The 16741-nt window shown below is 37.3% G+C and overlaps 1 protein-coding gene across 1 annotated transcript; it reads left to right on the top strand.

Annotated features, from left to right (window-relative positions):
* The first annotated feature begins 490 nt into the window (after window positions 1-490).
* Window positions 491-16574, top strand: hsd20b2 (hydroxysteroid (20-beta) dehydrogenase 2). The gene is made up of 11 exons (XM_056458331.1): window positions 491-748; window positions 3908-3954; window positions 7193-7268; window positions 7389-7499; window positions 8675-8742; window positions 8852-8896; window positions 11446-11480; window positions 11566-11647; window positions 13483-13548; window positions 13629-13778; window positions 13938-16574. Exons 1-11 carry the CDS (start codon window positions 577-579, stop codon window positions 14073-14075), a joined length of 990 nt encoding a protein of 329 aa, XP_056314306.1. The 5' UTR covers window positions 491-576; the 3' UTR covers window positions 14076-16574.
* Window positions 16575-16741: the final 167 nt, after the last annotated feature.

Below are 16741 nucleotides of genomic sequence, written 5' to 3'. Positions count from 1 at the left end.
TATACATTAGACACCACTGTAGGCTGTTCCTGTGTACTTATCTATGTTTACAAATTACCAGGAAATGACAGCAATCAGGCGAGGCTCTGTGGGAGATCATTAGCTTGTATTTGTGATTTAATATCTGTGAGTAAGGCTACTATCAGGGATGGTGCGTGGCTTTATATCTGTTTCGTACTGTAATAAACTGTCCAAACAGTGTGTCATGAAAGGCAGCTCAGACCACATGACAGATATTAATCGAACCATATTCCAAACGTTGCTCCAAGCTAAGAAAATCCACATGATAGAGTTGAGGGGAGCGCACATACTGCATGACCTCTCACCTGTAAACACGAACACTGTGTGCGTGTGTTTAGAGGCGGAGTTACACTTTCTAGGATATGATGTTCTATTCTATACTGCTGACCAATGACAGACAGCCCTTAGGCGCGGTGGGCGGGCCCTGCATATAATTAATTGTGTGTGTGTGCGTGTGTGTGGAGTTTTTCTCCCACCTTTAACTCTGCAGCATACCAGAACGTGCTCATTGAATTGTTTAAGACAGTGTCACAGAAAGACGCTGTTGTGAAGAAGATGGGAGACAATGCAGAGTGCTGCTGGTACTCAATTGTGTTGTGTGGCATCGGTTGTGTTACGGTTGTGTATTACATGCTGAGGTGGTCCTGGCAGTGTTGGCACGGGTTCAAAGTGTACGTGATCTCTGAGATCTGGCAGACGGACCTGAGGACATACGGCCGCTGGGCTGGTAAGACTTGACTCACTGCTGCACAGAGGCTTCCTTTCTCATTATTCGGTCATCAAATAATTAATAATAATTGTCATCATAAAATAGTTTAGTGTAGATGCTTCATAAAAGGGGGAATAAGCATGTTTGATGTTTGACACAAGTGCCCGTCTGTCATCGGACGCTGCACATTTGTACGGCAAGCCAATCATACATTTATTCCTTCCAAACAACGCCGAGGTTTAAAGTACAGGGCTGTTAATTCTTGATTCTGATTAGCAGATGAATAGGCCAAGATTTGTGCAATTATTTTTGGGGAAACGCAAAGCTAAATATCATCTCATGATATCAGTTAGCAGATGGCTTTGGATGAGATCCATTAATACAAACAGGAGCTGTTTGAGGACTAAAACCTGACAAATGAGACACAACAACTGAATAGTGTCTCTTTTAGGTTTGGTAACCATAATACAGTATAAGCAGAATAATTAACTGTGGTCTGTTGATTTATTATAAAATAATGCAAACCCAAGGTGTAATGGCATTTCTGCAAATCATCACCACCTTCAATGTGGTGAACAGCTTTACTTATATATGAATATACTTATTATTTGTAGTCACAACCAGACAAATATCACGGTTTCACTGAAAAAAAATGCAGAGTTCCTCACAATTCATTCATGTTTACCCAACACAAATTGATTAACATAACACTTTTAACAAATTTATGTGGATTGAACAAAAAAAATTAAGTTGTCCCAATGAAATCTCAAGAATTGTGTTGATTCAGCTTATTTTAAAAAAGTACTTTAAACAAGCAAAAATATATATTTTTTGAGTGTATCACGGTATTGTAATTACTGCTCAAAAATATATTGTTTTTAAATGTCTGGGTAAAAAACCCAATATAAGTGAATATATCAGTGAACGCAATATCATTTCTTTTAAAAAACATTTAAAATATTTTGGATCAGTAGCTTTTGATGTAGAGAGTCCTTTTCAGCTGGAGATACTGTTGGCCGAAAAACTAAATAAAATAGTTGTAAAATACAAGTAAATAAAAAACAACGTACATATACCTTAGGAACGGTTTAACATAAAGTTCTGGTGGTTTTAAAACCTTTACTTTTCTAAACCAAGGTAAACCTTGAAAACGGTTATCATCCCATGCCTAGTGCTGGGTATGTAAGGCCCCGTTTACACTTCCAGTTAAATGTGACCCAATTCCGATTTTTTGCTCATGCTCATACAGTATGCGACAGATTGGTTCAGTCCTATGGCCGTGTAAACACACACAAAAAAACGCATGCATTCGGATATTCAGAAATTGGTTTCAGGCCTTCTTCATATGTGGAAATAAATCAGACATGTGACAATGCGACTATCATGTAAACAGGCTGATCAGATTTATTGAGGCATTGCGTTTGGTACATCATTAAACTTGCAACAATGTAACAGTGACTGCTATTGTAACTGAAGTTGCCTGTTACTTTTTTACAAACAACAACTACTACTACTACATGATTAGAGAGTAATTACTACTGGAATTAGTACCAGTAGTAAAACAGTACCAGAACAGTAAAACAGAAAAACACTACACCTTATTAAACTACATGATTACACAATAAAAGATGCTGAGCTGACAAAACCAACCATTGGGTTAAAACGTGTTTGTATTTACTCATAGCTGGGCTTGTTCATATTTTAAACAAATTTGGGTCAAACAAACTAACATTTTTAGGGAGTAGTAACAAAAAAACTGATAAAAAATACTACTTTTCAATAGGAATGGGACGATAACTGGTTTCAAGGTTTACCGTGGTTTGGAAAAGTCAAGGTTTTAAAACCCCTAAAATTTTCTGTTATATCAGTCCTGAGGTATGTTTAAGAGTTTTTAATGTGTTTTTATGTGATGTAAAGAAATCTGTGTTATTGAAACTAATGAAGACAATAGTCAATGATTTGTTCCCCCAATGACATGTTTACTGTTCCAAAATATCATAAATGTTTCAATAAATGTTCAATGGTGGAAAATATGTTGTTTTTTATTACCCAGACATTTAAAAAAAATCTTATTTTAGAGCAGTAATCACAATAGCATGAAACCATGATATTTTTATACAAGGTTATAATACCGTCAGAAACTTATATCGGCCCATGTAAACTTATCAATGCTACATGTTAAATTGTGGCAAAAATCTGATCCTGAGTAATTTTACTCTGAACATTGAGAAGCGTATTTCTGGGTCATGCCTAAGCTAAAACACTTAATTTGTCTAGGTTGTCTGCTGTATCCCTGTAGCAGGGATGGCTCAACCAGTACGGCAGTGTATGACACCAGGAAACATGCTGTTTGAGTAAAGTCAACATTTCAGGTCTGGTCAGTTCTCAGTTTTAGAAAGAATTAAATGATAGTGATGTATATCTTGCTCCTGCTGATCAAAAGTACTGTTAGCAGCATGAATCTTGTGCTGTTCTGGGGCAGGTTGTACTGTTTTTCTGCTGCTCCAGCCGGTGGACTGTGCTTTACCAGCAGAACCCTGCTGATTAGCTGGTGGGTCGTAGGGAGTCCGGCAGACAGCAGGATCTGGCCGGAGCTGGACAGATGTTTGTGGTTTAGCAGCGTGAAGGGGTTTCATACCAACATGTAGTGTCCAAAGCACAACATGTGCTCGTGACCCGGTTTGCTATTTTTTCTGCAGGGGTTGTTCTTTTGCATTGGTTGTATTGTACTCATTCTGCCCAGGGCATCAGCACAGCCAGAAACCAATCACTGCTGCCTTGGATGATTTCTTGTTTACTAAAAAAAAGCTGTACATTCCAGACATAAACCGTTTCGAACATCAGTGCGCTGCATCCGGGACGTTAAGACCCACAGGTCTAATTTCTTACTCTTAGTTTCTTTGGAGATTTTTGTAGTTTTTTTCCCCATCACAGTGTGTGGGGTGTGCTGCTCACATTGTAAAGCAAAAATGTCTAAATGTGTGTTTACCACACACAGACCTTATTTTACTCATCAACTGAACAAAAATCCCATTATAAGAACCCATAGGAATGTCTCGAGGGAACTAATGGCGAATTAGTCTTCCATCACAGTGGCTAAATGGGTAATAAGTGGCAGTAGCACAGGAAGGATACTGATATTTGTAATTACACTAAACATTTCTTTGTCTTTTTCAGTTGTAACTGGTGCAACATCAGGCATTGGTCGAGCATACGCTGAAGAGGTCAGTATCTTATTCTTTTTTAAATAAAAACAAGTATAGTAGCTTCTCTACTGCAACTTTAGTTAACTATTAATCTGAAATAGAGCTATGATTTCTCTATGCTACATGCAATATCTGGCTAAAATAAGTCTTTAAAAGATCTCAGGCTTTGATTAAAAAAATGTGGCATGAGTCTGGTGCCAGTAGCCTAGTGGTTAAGTGTGTTGACACAGCACTCAGGTGCTCAGAGCGACTCATGTTTGCCCTACTAAAAAAAACAGCTTAAACCAGCCTAGGCTGGTTGGCTGGTTTTAGAGGGGTTATGGCCATTTCCAGCCTGATCTTAGCTGGTCAGGATGGAAAATGACCAGCTAAAACCAGCATGACCAGCCTACCCAGGATGGGAGCCCAGCCAAATTCAGCTTTGTCCAACGTAAACCAGGCTGGTCAAGCTGGTTTTAGCTGGATTTAGCTGGTCATTTTCCAGCCTGACCAGCTAAGACCAGGCTGGAAATGGCTGAAAACCAGCCTGGAAATGGCCAAAGCCCCTCTAAAACCAGGCTGGTCAACCAGCTAAAACCAGTCAACCAGCCTAGGCTGGTTTAAGCTGGATTTTTCAGCAGGGTGGTTAGAGGTCTTGTGTTGATCCTTCCCCTCTCTCTGTTCCCCACCCATTCCTGTCTACACTCTACTGTCCTGTAGAATAAAGGTGAAGAAACTTTCATTAGATGAAATGTATACTTTTGTAGGTTTTTTGTATTAGGTTATTTTTCTGCTGTCTGTCAGCTCAGAATGATTGAAAAGAAGCAATGCAGCAATATGCCATAATTAGAATCTGAATTTCAATGACTGATGTAGTTTTGCTGATGAAGGTCACTTGTTTGTTATACGTGTCTCGAGTGCCATGGAGGAGACAGAAGGATAAAAGGAAGAGAGACAACAGAGAGAGAACCAGGCCTCAGACAACTTATGTGTTGTTTTGCTTTCACTTTGTGGTAGTTGTCCATCATGGGCTGCTTTGTCAGGGTGGACGATTAATTGTAAAGTAATCGAAATTGACATTCAGAACCTATAATTGAATAAACTTTTCCAGGTCAATTTTTCAATTACTACTTGTACTTCTTATTTTTGAAAACATTGAAAAAAATTCATTTTGTTTCCAAAAGTTCAAGTTATTTGTTTTCAATGTTGATGTTCAGTAAATGATCATAGATAGTAGATAGTGCGTGTTTCCTTCAACTGTTTTAAAATCAAGTAATGCACCCTTCATTCAAAAATCTCTCACTTGTCATATGTGAGCATGTTTACTGTACAAAATGTTTACGAGTTAAAACTTAATACTCAATTAATTAAGATTTAGATTTTAGGCCAAATTGCCCAGCCCTACTGCTTTGAACATTTGACTGTGGTCCTCCACAGTGCTCGTGTCACCGGCTTCACTCCCTTCCCACAGATCTCAGCCACACACCCTCATGACACACAGAATTGCAGCTTCAGAAGAGATGTAGAAATTGCTTAATTTTATGTATTATATAATATAATACATTTTTTTGCTGGACTGATTTTCAAATGTTAGGCAAAACAAAGCTGGACTCACTTTAAAATTGCAATTACATGATGTAGATTCACTTACAATTTGTCTGAAAAAAATACAAATAAATAATAATAATAATATTATATATATATATATATATTAAATGTCACTTTAAGCTGTATAGAAGTGTCTTGATAAATATCTAATAAAATATTATTTACTGTCATCATGGCAAAGATAAAATAAAATCAGTTATCAGAAATGAGTTAATTAAACTGTTATGTTTAGAAATGTGTTGAAGAAATCTCTTCGTTAAACAGAAATTGGGGGAAAAATAAACAAGGGGGCTAATATTTCAGGGGGGCTAATAATTCTGACTTTAACTCTATAAATATTCTGTGTTTATCAGTGTGTTGTTGTAGTTTTCACACTAACCATACAGACCGTACAATTAAATATTAAATCCAGTAGTCAGTTTTTATGTGTATAGATGTTTGATGTGCGATTATGTGCTACCTGCTTCAGAGAGGGGTGGAGAAGCAGCAGCTCATTATCATTTAAAGAGACATGTACGGAAATGGGTTAACCAAAATAAGTGATAGATTTTTCTTTAAGGCCCTAAAGAATATTATCCTCTGATGAAACCTTTCAAATTTGAGATTAGTGCAGGATTTGACTATACCGGCCCACTGCCATAATCAAGCAGCATGGAAGTCATCACAAAGGTATCTTGGAGGATCCAGATCCCATGAGTAATTTCCGTTTTCCAAAATCTCTGTGGATATGGTTAAGTATTTTATCAGATTTACATCTGGCCCCCTCTTGGCCGCCGGCGTGTTGTTCTTGTCCTCACTTGAGGAACATGGAAGTAAGTCTGATTGATGAGAGGATGTCCATCAAACAATGTGTTTGCTAAAGAAAGTCTCCTGTGATTGGCTTTTACAAGTTAAAGAGAGAGTTCACCGACCCCCACCCCCCAAACCCCCTGGCAAAAAAGCCCCCAAAAAAACGTTTACCTTACCATTAACTTAACACTCAAATAGTTTGAAACTTTTATGAATTTCCATCTTCTGTTAAATACAAAACAAGATATTCTGAAACATGTTGGAAAACGCAATGTATATTTTCCAGCATTCTTCAGTATCTTCTTATCTTCTACTTGTTTGGAACAAGGATGAGTAATGATGATGGAATTATCCTTTTTGGGGTGAATTACCCTTTTAATAACACTGAAAGACAATGTTTAGATCAATGTTTCAACTGTTGCAACATTTATTGGGTCCAGAATGATAGTAAGCGGCACTGATTCTGGTGAGAAAAATCCAATCCAAATTTCTCTGATGACATATCTTATACATTTCAAAATAAAAAAAGAGCGTTTGTCTTCTCTGAATGACATTTCATTTGTTGAGATCGAAAATCAGGATTAATCAATCAAATGCTGACTTGCTATTATTGATGTTTTGTAATATTGTGCTGACTTCAAATGAACATATACATGTCTGTAAATGGGACATCTTTGTTTTTGGTATTTTCATGGAAAAGTAAATTACATTTATAATTTTCAATTTGATAGTCAATGCCTAAAAATGAAATTAAACATTTAATCCAAAACATAAATGTATATCATAAATACAGACAACCTTATAATTGTTAAGCATTCTCTTATTTTTGTGTGTGTATACACATGATGAATGAATCTTTGCTTGCATATTTGGATTTTAGCTTGCCAAACGAGGATTAGACATTGTTCTGATCAGTCGCTCAGAGGACAAACTTCACAGAGTCGCCAAAGATATAGGTAAGTTATCCTGTGAGTGAAATAAAAGCATTTACAGATCTTCTTCACGTCTTTACTCTGTGTTTTTTGTAAGAATAGAGTAAAAAGAGCATAAATCTCCTGTATGTGTTTTTTTTACAGAGTCTAAATACAGTCGAAAGACACGCGTCATTCAGGCAGACTTCACCGAGGGTCACTCCATCTACTCTACAATCACACAACAGCTCGAGGGCCTGGAGATAGGAATTCTGGGTAAGATAATGATCAAGGGTTACTTGGGTTAAATGCACCTAAGATGGTGTAAGAAATGTTTTAATTAATTTTGATACGACTTACAGGGGTCAAACCATTAAAATGGTTTCATTTTTAATCACGAAAAGCCATAAAAATTCCCAAAATCCCATACCAATGTCTCTAGGGTAAACACGCTTAAATTAAACTGCTAAATGTGGACCAGAAGGTTTTGAGGTTTTTAAACAATGCTAAATTAACGTCAGTCTGTTCCCTTCTGCATGTTTGGTTATATTTCAACATAGGCTCATTCTGAAAACGTAGCCCTATATGCATTTCTGGAGAGCGCAAATGATGTAGTCCGAAGTACAATACGTATGGCTGCATTTCGTCTTTAAAACAAATGCTACGGGGCGGTATGAGGCCGTTCCTTTTTGCGCTTACCAGCTAACCGCTTACCTCCGTATGGACGGCTTTTCCGCTGTTACCAGTTTGTCCAGTAGCTCGACATGTATGTCGGTGGACTTGAGACACAGAGCGGGGTTGACCTTAACAATGGAGTTTGAGTCTGGAGAAGAAGGGTTCCAGAAAGCAGGTATGACAAAAACAAAAGCTAAAATATAAAATAAGTAAATAACAGGGTGAGAATGTGGTAAAATATGAAAAATGTGGTAAAAATCAGGGGGCTTTTCTTTTTCTGGGTTGCTTTTTAAAACACTGCGGTTAGGTTTAGGGAAGAGGGTGGGCGCTGGTCAATCAGTGCTTTTTAAAACACTATTGGTTGGGTTTAGGGAAAGGAGGAGGGTGGGGATATTGCTCAGTCAGTAAGTCAGTCGACAATGGCCTCTGGTGGATTTACGTGAGAACAACAGGTGGGAATTGCACCCAAACTTTTCATTAAATTTAAAGATTTAAAATTATAATTTGAGATTTAAAAAATGGTTTACACATCGGCCTCTGGTGGATTTGTGAAAAAAAAAAAAAAAAACATACCTCCTGGGAAGTTTTTGGTGCTATGGGTATGTAATCAAAATGAGCCTGGGTTGTATACTGGGTTATATATGGACTGTTTTTCTAAGCAGAAGTCCTACATGCTCAATAAAGAGTGCAGTATAATTACTGACTAAAATTAAATCTGCATGTACCATTTCCAACAGATTGTGTATGATTGCGTGTCTCTTATTTTTTTTTCATAGTGAACAATGTAGGCATGAACTATATCGGGGTTCTGGCAAATTTCCTTGATGTTCCTGATCCAGACCAGGTCTGATTCGGCTTTTCTACACTTTTCTACACACCACAATTACTACTCTACTCTAATCTGAGTCCTTACGAGAGTGTGTGATACATGATGCACTTTCTTCTGTCTGCAGAGGATCACACAGGTGCTAAACTGCAACACACTGTCTGTCACACAGGTGAGATATGTTACAGATCATACATGTTTACATTCATTCTACACATCTGTCATTTTGACATTTTGACATTTTTTGCTATTTGAATTTAGATTTTAGGAGTATAGTAACAAAAATTCAAGTAATAACTTTTATTTAAGATTTACAATGCAAATCCAATTAGATCTACAAGTTTCACATATACTGTACAGTAATAGATCTACTAAAAGACATAAATATTTGCATACTTCCTAACTCTCAGGGCCCTTTATATCGAAGCTGATATTTAGCCGCACCATGTTGGCGTTTCATAGCATTTAATTTTTACGAGGAGTGTCATTAGCCCAACGCTCACCCCCAACCTGGAGGACCAGGACATACACACGTACACTATGGACAATTTAGCTTATCCAATTCACCTATAGCACATGTCTTTGAACTTTGGGGGACACCGGAGCACCGGGAGGAAACGCACAAACACAGGGAGAATAGCAAACTCCAACTGACCCAGCCGAGGCTCGATCCAGCAACCTTCTTGCTGTGAGGCGAAAAACGTTACCCACTGCGCCACCATTCTGCCCTTAAATATTTTCATATCAGTCAATAATATTACTGAAATTAATATAAAAACTAGTGCTGGGCAAAGATTAACCACGATTAAGTTGGATTAATCCAAATCAAAAGTTTGTTTTGACATAATATATGTGTGTGGGGTTTATATACATGTATTATGTATAGGTGACACACACACACACATACCCAGAAACAGAACTATACAAAACAGTTTTGTTATATAGATATTTAAATTTAAATATAATTTGTATCATCTACATATATATTTTATATCTAAACATAAAAAATTCTCAAATATATGAAAGTGTGTGTGTATTTATATATACACAATAAATATACACAGGCGGCGAGGTGGCTCAGCGGGTAGCGCTGCTGCCTTACAGTATGAAGGTTGCTGGTTTGAGCTTCGGCTGGGTCAGTTGGCATTTCTGTGTGGAATCTGCATGTTCTCCCCGTGTTGGCGTGGGTTTCCTCCGGGTGCTCCGGCTTCCACCACAAGTCCAAAGACATGCGCTATAGGTGAATTGGGTAAAAGCTAAATTGTCCGTAGTGTATGTGTGTGTGTGAATGAGAGTGTATGGGTGATTCCAATTGATAGGTTGCAGCTTGAAGGGCATGCACTGTGTAAAATATTTGCTGGATAAATTGGCGGTTCATTCTGCTGTGGCGACCCCCGATTAATAAAGGGACTAAGCCAAAAAGAAAATGAATGAATGAACGAATAAATATACACAGTAAACACACACTTAAATTATGTCAAAACAAACTTTTATTTTGGATGCAATAAATTTTTGCCTAGTACTAAGAAAAACTGGAGAAATATATATATTTGCACGTATTGACATAAATGTAACTATAAACTGTAAGCGTAGAAATGGTTATAAATTTATTGGCTAAGAAATATGCGCAGGAAATCTGCACAAACAGATTATGTGTGGGCCTAGTTATATGATAAAGATGTTGCGTAGACATGCATATAATTCCGTAACTTATGAACTACATACATGGGCCAAACACACTTATATAATTTCAAGAGTTCCCACTTAGATATGCTTGGCGTATAAAGCAGGTTTGGCATGCTGTCCCGGGAGAGAACCCTGAGCTCGGAGATATTTGAGCCCAGGGCTCCCGCCCGGTCGATAAGCATATCAGGAGATCCGAGATCAGGTAGGTCTCGAGAGCTCCCCCTTTAGAAAAGGGAGGAAAAGGAGGAGATGGGGTGGAAGGGGGGATTCTTCCAAACGAAGATAGAAACAGTAGGGAGAAAATGATCCATTTATAGTAGACTAGGATCACTCTGATTGGATTATTACTGATTACAGATGAGTGGCCAGACGTGCTCAATCATATCACGTGCTCCTCTCGAAATTAGTTTATGAAACTTCACTTCCTGAACAAATAATCTGGAAATGAAGACTTGTCATGGTTTTCACTAATCTATAAGAACATATTAGCTCTTTTTAGCTTATTGTTATGATTTCTAAAGGATCATGTGACACCAAATGACTACTGAAAACACAGCTTTTCCATTACATGACTAAATCACATTTTTAAAAATATAATACAAACAAAAAATCATTTAAATCGCTAATAAAATTTGACAATGCTACTGTTTTTATCATATGCTGCAGGTTTAACAGAAAGGCCTCAAAATACATGTTGGTAACACTTTACAATAAGCTTATATTAGTTAGTGTATTAGTTAACATAAACGAGCAATACATTTATCACAGTATTTCTTCATACAGTTGTCATTGTTAACTCAGTGCATTAACTAATGTTACCAAGCACAACTTTAGATTTTAATAATGCATTAGTAAACGATGAACTATGATTCATGAATCCTTAATAAATCAATATTTGTTGATTTTTAGTGAATACATGACCTACAGTACATTAACTAAAGGTTGTTATTGTGAAGTGTGACCTGCATCTTTATGTTTAAACTGTACATTGAGCTGCAGTTCTGCACTGATGCTGTTGATAATGCTGTTTTGTAGATGTGCAGAGTTATTTTGCCAGGAATGGTAGAAAGGTAAGGAATGCAGGTGACTAGTCTGATAATATCAGTTAAATGATGAGAATTCTTTCTTCAACTGAGGGCTTGTGTTTACGGTCAGGGGGAAAGGCCTCATCATAAACATCTCATCAGAAGCCGGATATCAGCCTTTACCAATGGTCTCACTCTATTCTGCAACCAAGGTAGATACAAAAGCCTCACACACACACACACGTTTGAGAGAAATGCTACTTTACAGAATAATAAAAAATTGCACTAATCTGATGCGAGACGTGCCATGTGAATTGGGCAATAATCTTTACATATGAGCTTCCCTAGTTGATTGATGACATTTGAGAAACAATTTCTTTGTATTAGAACTTTTCTCACATGTAATATTAAATTAAATAATGCCTTATTTACATATTACATATGTGCTAATTTCCACATATTTCTAGCACAACATTCTGAACATTGGACGAAGTGAGTAAAAATCTAATTATCACTCCATAATTCAGAAAATACTGTGAACAGGCAGAAAATAAACATGAAATCATGCAATTTTTTTGGTGGAATATAATGTTACATGTAATTATTCATGTTATATATGAACATATAAATAAAGACACACAAAATCACAGCAAAAGAAATACTAACATTTTCCCCTAAAGGGATAGATCACTCAAAAATGTAAATTCTGTCTTTGTTTATTCACCCTTAACTTGTCACAAAGTTTAGAGTTTTTCCTTATGATAAACACAAAAGAAGATATTTTGAAGAAAGCTGGAAAAAGCTGGAAGAAAGCTGTTTTTCCCACTATGGAAGTCAATGGTTACAGGTTTTTGTCTTTCTTCAAAATAACTTCTTTTGTGTTCAATCGAAAAAAGAAATTCTTAAAGGGCACCTGTGATGAAAATCATCTTTTGTAAGCTGTTTGGACAGAACTGTGTGTAGGTACAGTGTGTCCACAGTCATATTGGGGTGAAATGAAGACAATAAGTCTCTTTTGTTTAAATTTCCTGACGTTAAAATAGGATCCAAATCCCTCCCATTTTGAGGCCCACCGCAACGTGACGTAGGAGTGGGCTTTCCCCACCCACTGAATTGATTGACAGCCGCGTATTAACATACCTCCTTAGTAACTCGTATAATCATATCAACAAGACAGGATGTGCACAAAGCAACTGCAATTAAAAGATCTGTTCAGCTCTCTGTGATCATCAGTCATCATCAAATGTGATCAAGAATGAGTTTTACAAGTTTAAAATGTTTTTAAAACAGTGCATGTGTGTTATAAAAGAATTATAAAATTATAAAAGAAGACGCTTCAATCCCAGTTTGTGGACATTAAATCAGGTTTATTTTTATTTATTTTGGAAAGTTCTTACTGGAGTATTTCTCACAAACATTACGAGAGATCTGCTTCCGTGCTGTTTATCTGACGCAGCTGAGGCGGAGATTGAGGCACACTCTGACAGGCACGTGGGAACGGTGGGCGGGAGAACTAACATTAAAGGCACAGGCAACAAAAACAGCTACATTGTGTTCAGAGCAGAAAATCCCAATGTTCTGAAAAGTATAATAAATAATCTGATGGGTGTTTTGAGCTGAAACACATTCTGGAGACACAAAAGATTCATCTTAAATCTTGAAAAAGGGGTAAAATAGGTGCCTTTAAAACTTTGAAACCACTTGAGGGTAAACTATCCTTTTCATTCTACATTAGACTGCCCTAAACCAGGGCCGGAGCAAGCTGAACTGCCGCTCTAGGCAAAGGACTATCACGCCGCCCTCAACCCGAAAGTGAAAACGAAAGCGACCGATTCATGAAATGAGGGGCGGTGTCGCGAATGAAACTGAGGACCGGGGGCTCGGGCGGCTGCCTAGGTCGCCTCTATGGACGCGCCGGCCCTGCCCTAAACACACATACTATGAAATGCCAAAAAGATTAGCATCTTAAAACTGAGAACCTGTTTTTGCCTGCAGTGCCTCTACCTAAAATGACCAAAGTATGTATTCCTTTTCTCTTACACCTTAGGCATTTGTAACATATTTCTCTCTGAGTCTGAATGCAGAATACAGGTCAAAGGGAATCACTGTTCAGGTAAGTCCAGTACTCGTAAAGCCCGTTTATTTTTGTAGTTTGCAAACCTTGATGTTGTTTCTCTTTCTTTTGTGGTCCAGTGCGTCGCCCCGTTTATGGTCTCCACGAACATGACTCATAATGTACCTGTGAATCCACTGGTGAAAAGTGCAGCTTCGTTTGCTCGAGACGCTCTGAACACTGTGGGCTACACAACATACACAAGCGGCTGCTTAACTCATGCACTGCAGGTAAAAGCCACACATCTATAGTGGATACATTCCTTCCTAAAATGCGCATTTCAACTGTTGGTACTATATCAAAATGAAAGCTGTATTAGTATGCTAAACAATATGTAATTACACAAATTTAGATATTGAATCGTAACTCACCATTGTTTGTGGTTTCAGCACATTGCTCTGTCCATTGTTTTTCCGGGTTGGCTGCGTCTCACGTCCTTTTGTGTGCAACGCATGGAAAAATTTGCTCGTAGCATCGAACCCCAGTTGAATGAGTTGATGGCGGAGACAAAAACCAAACAGGAATGACACGAACTCATGGATCGAAAACACACAAACATCCACATACTGTACAGTAACAGCATTAACAAAACATTCTTTTGCAGTGAACAGTTAGCAACTGTTCCAAATACGCAAACACACACACGTTTTTTACAAAATAGGTGCACAAATAACAGTATTTCCGTGTGTATTTGCATTGGAAATAGGATTTTTAACCTATGCACCATATTCACAAGGACATATTTAGCTGGATAAATCTAGGGACCATAAATGTACAGTTTATTGTAATGTACATTTACCAGTGGAAGGTTTGTGTGTTGCTCGACAGATTTCACTAAATATACAGCGATATTGTGAAATCTTATTACAATTTTAAACAACTGATTTCTATTTTTATATATTTTAAATGCAATATATTAGTGTAATAGTAGAGCTAAGGTTTCAGCATTGTCACTCCAGTCCTCAGTGTCATTATAGTATATACAGTACTGTGCAAAAGTCTTAGGCCTCCAGTTACATTTGTTGTTGTAGTGAGGGTATAATGACATTATATATTACTTCTCATTCTCTTTATTAAAATACAACCAGAAAATAAAGGTTCTAGACAGATTTTGTAAGACATGTGAAAGAAAGAGTTAGAGATAGATAGAAGAGTAAATGAAAAATGCTGGCGTTTCGGTCTTGGTTTGATCTGTTTTTCTGCCAGAGCTGTTGTCAATATTGTTTGTTGTCAATAATCTCGGGATTGTGAATGCCGATAAAGTAGACAGGTTTTAATTCATCAGCAATTCTTACTAGGTTTTATTTTTCAGCATGACAATGTTCCCAAACACACTGATAATGTAATTAAATTATATTTGCAGAGAAAAACAGCTGATGAAACAAAGACAGTCATGAAATAGTCTCCACAGAGTCTTGAATATTATATACAGTATTCATTCATTCAATTTCCTTCAGCTTAGTCTCTTCATTCATCAGGGGACGTCACAGTGGAATGAGCCGCCAACTTATCCAGTATATGTTTTACACAGTGGATGCCCTTCCAGCTGCAACCCAGTACTGGGAAACACCCATACACACTCATACACTAAAGCTGCGGTCACACTTGGCTTTTCTTCCCATAGACTTCCAGTCATACGCATGCGAACGCGTCAGACCGGAAACGCAAGTTCGTGCGTCAAGTTTCGCAGATCACTGCATTGGAAAGTTCAAGCTTGGTGAACTCTGACCTGCAAGATCACATTACTTGACTGCGTGAGACCAATCGAGGATCAAAACATGACCTCTCTGGACAGAAATGTAAAATATGGACCGATCGTTTGCTTTTTTAATGTCTAATCATCCTGTTTAATCCCGCCCCTTTTCACAGCACTGTACGACAGAATTTCACAAGCTCAAACTCTAGTGTGACCACAGCTTTAGACCAATTTAATTTATTCAATTCACCTGTAGCCTATGTCTTTAGACTGGGGAAACCAAAGCACCCGGAGGAAACCCACGTGAACACGGGAAGAACATGCAAACTCCACTCAGAAATGCTAACTGACCCAGCCGGGTCTCGAACCAGCGACCTTTTAGCTGTGAAGTGACAGTGCTAACCACTGAGCCACCACGTCACCCTCTTTTCTCAAATACAATCAGAAAATACAGGTTCTAGACATATTTTAAGACATATGAAAGAAAGCATTAGAGAAAGATGGAGGAATGAATGAAAAATGCTGGAGTTTCTGTCTTGGTTTGATCTGCTTGAGCTGTTGTCAATATAGCCTGAATTGCTGGGATTGTGAAAGCTGAAAAAGTACAGACAGGTTTTAATTAATCTGTAATTCTTACTAGAAAGCACCTAATTTGTAATAGTTTTATTTTTCAGCATGATAATGTTCCCAAACACACTGATAATGTAATGAAATCATGTTTGGAGAGAAAAACAGCTATTAAGACAGTCATGAAATGGCCTCCACAGAGTCCAGACCTGAATATTATATACAGTATGTATAGGCACCATAACAGGCAGTATGGAGAGAAAATAGAAAGACAGAACATGATAAATCTAAGGAAGAACTCTTAGAAATGCTCAAAGATGCTTAATATTAAATGGCAAATTATTTCAGAAAAGACTCAGCAAAAATGTTCTAGATATTCTAACATGCTAAAGAGTTCATGTTAAACTTTTAATGCTAGTCTTTTGATTCCGAAAGTCATTTTGTTCTGAATATGGTGTACAAATTTCCCATGTTTCTGTTTTTTTATATTAAAAGTATAGCTCACCCAAAAGTAATGACCCTGCACTTGCTCCATACCTTTTTATAGATGCTGGTGGAGGACTTTTGCACAGTAATGTATGTAGTATTAGAATACTATTACCATGGTACGTTTTGGATACTTTGATGAACAAAGTTCAAAAGGAACATTTATTTGACATAGGATTTTGTTGTTGTTGTAAGAACATTAAAGTCTTTACTGTCATCACTTTTGATCATTTTATTACACCTTTGCTAATAAAAGTGTTTACATAAATGACCCCAAACTTAGTGGTGAGTTTATATTGAAAAAGTGTTAATACACAGTAATTAACCGTATCCTGTCTTTAATATGTTCAGCACATCACTAGTCAGAGTTCTTTGAATTTGCTTTAACATTAGCAGGATTAATCCTTATATAGATATTGTTAATCATACTTAGCTACTATATAC

This window comes from Danio aesculapii, chromosome 5 (assembly GCF_903798145.1).
Source record: "Danio aesculapii chromosome 5, fDanAes4.1, whole genome shotgun sequence".
NCBI classification, from domain to species: domain Eukaryota; kingdom Metazoa; phylum Chordata; class Actinopteri; order Cypriniformes; family Danionidae; genus Danio; species Danio aesculapii.
The sequence above is the reverse complement of the archived record's forward strand: the minus strand, read 5'-3'. Positions and strand labels throughout refer to the sequence as shown.

Coding starts and splice junctions, on each gene's coding strand:
- hsd20b2 (XM_056458331.1), top strand. CDS start 577: ATGGGAGACAATGCAGAGTGCTGCTGGTACTCAATTGTGTTGTGTGGC. Junction 7,500..8,674: donor CCTGGAGATAGGAATTCTGG/GTAAGATAATGA, acceptor TTTTTTTCATAG/TGAACAATGTAGGCATGAAC. Junction 8,743..8,851: donor ATGTTCCTGATCCAGACCAG/GTCTGATTCGGC, acceptor TTCTGTCTGCAG/AGGATCACACAGGTGCTAAA.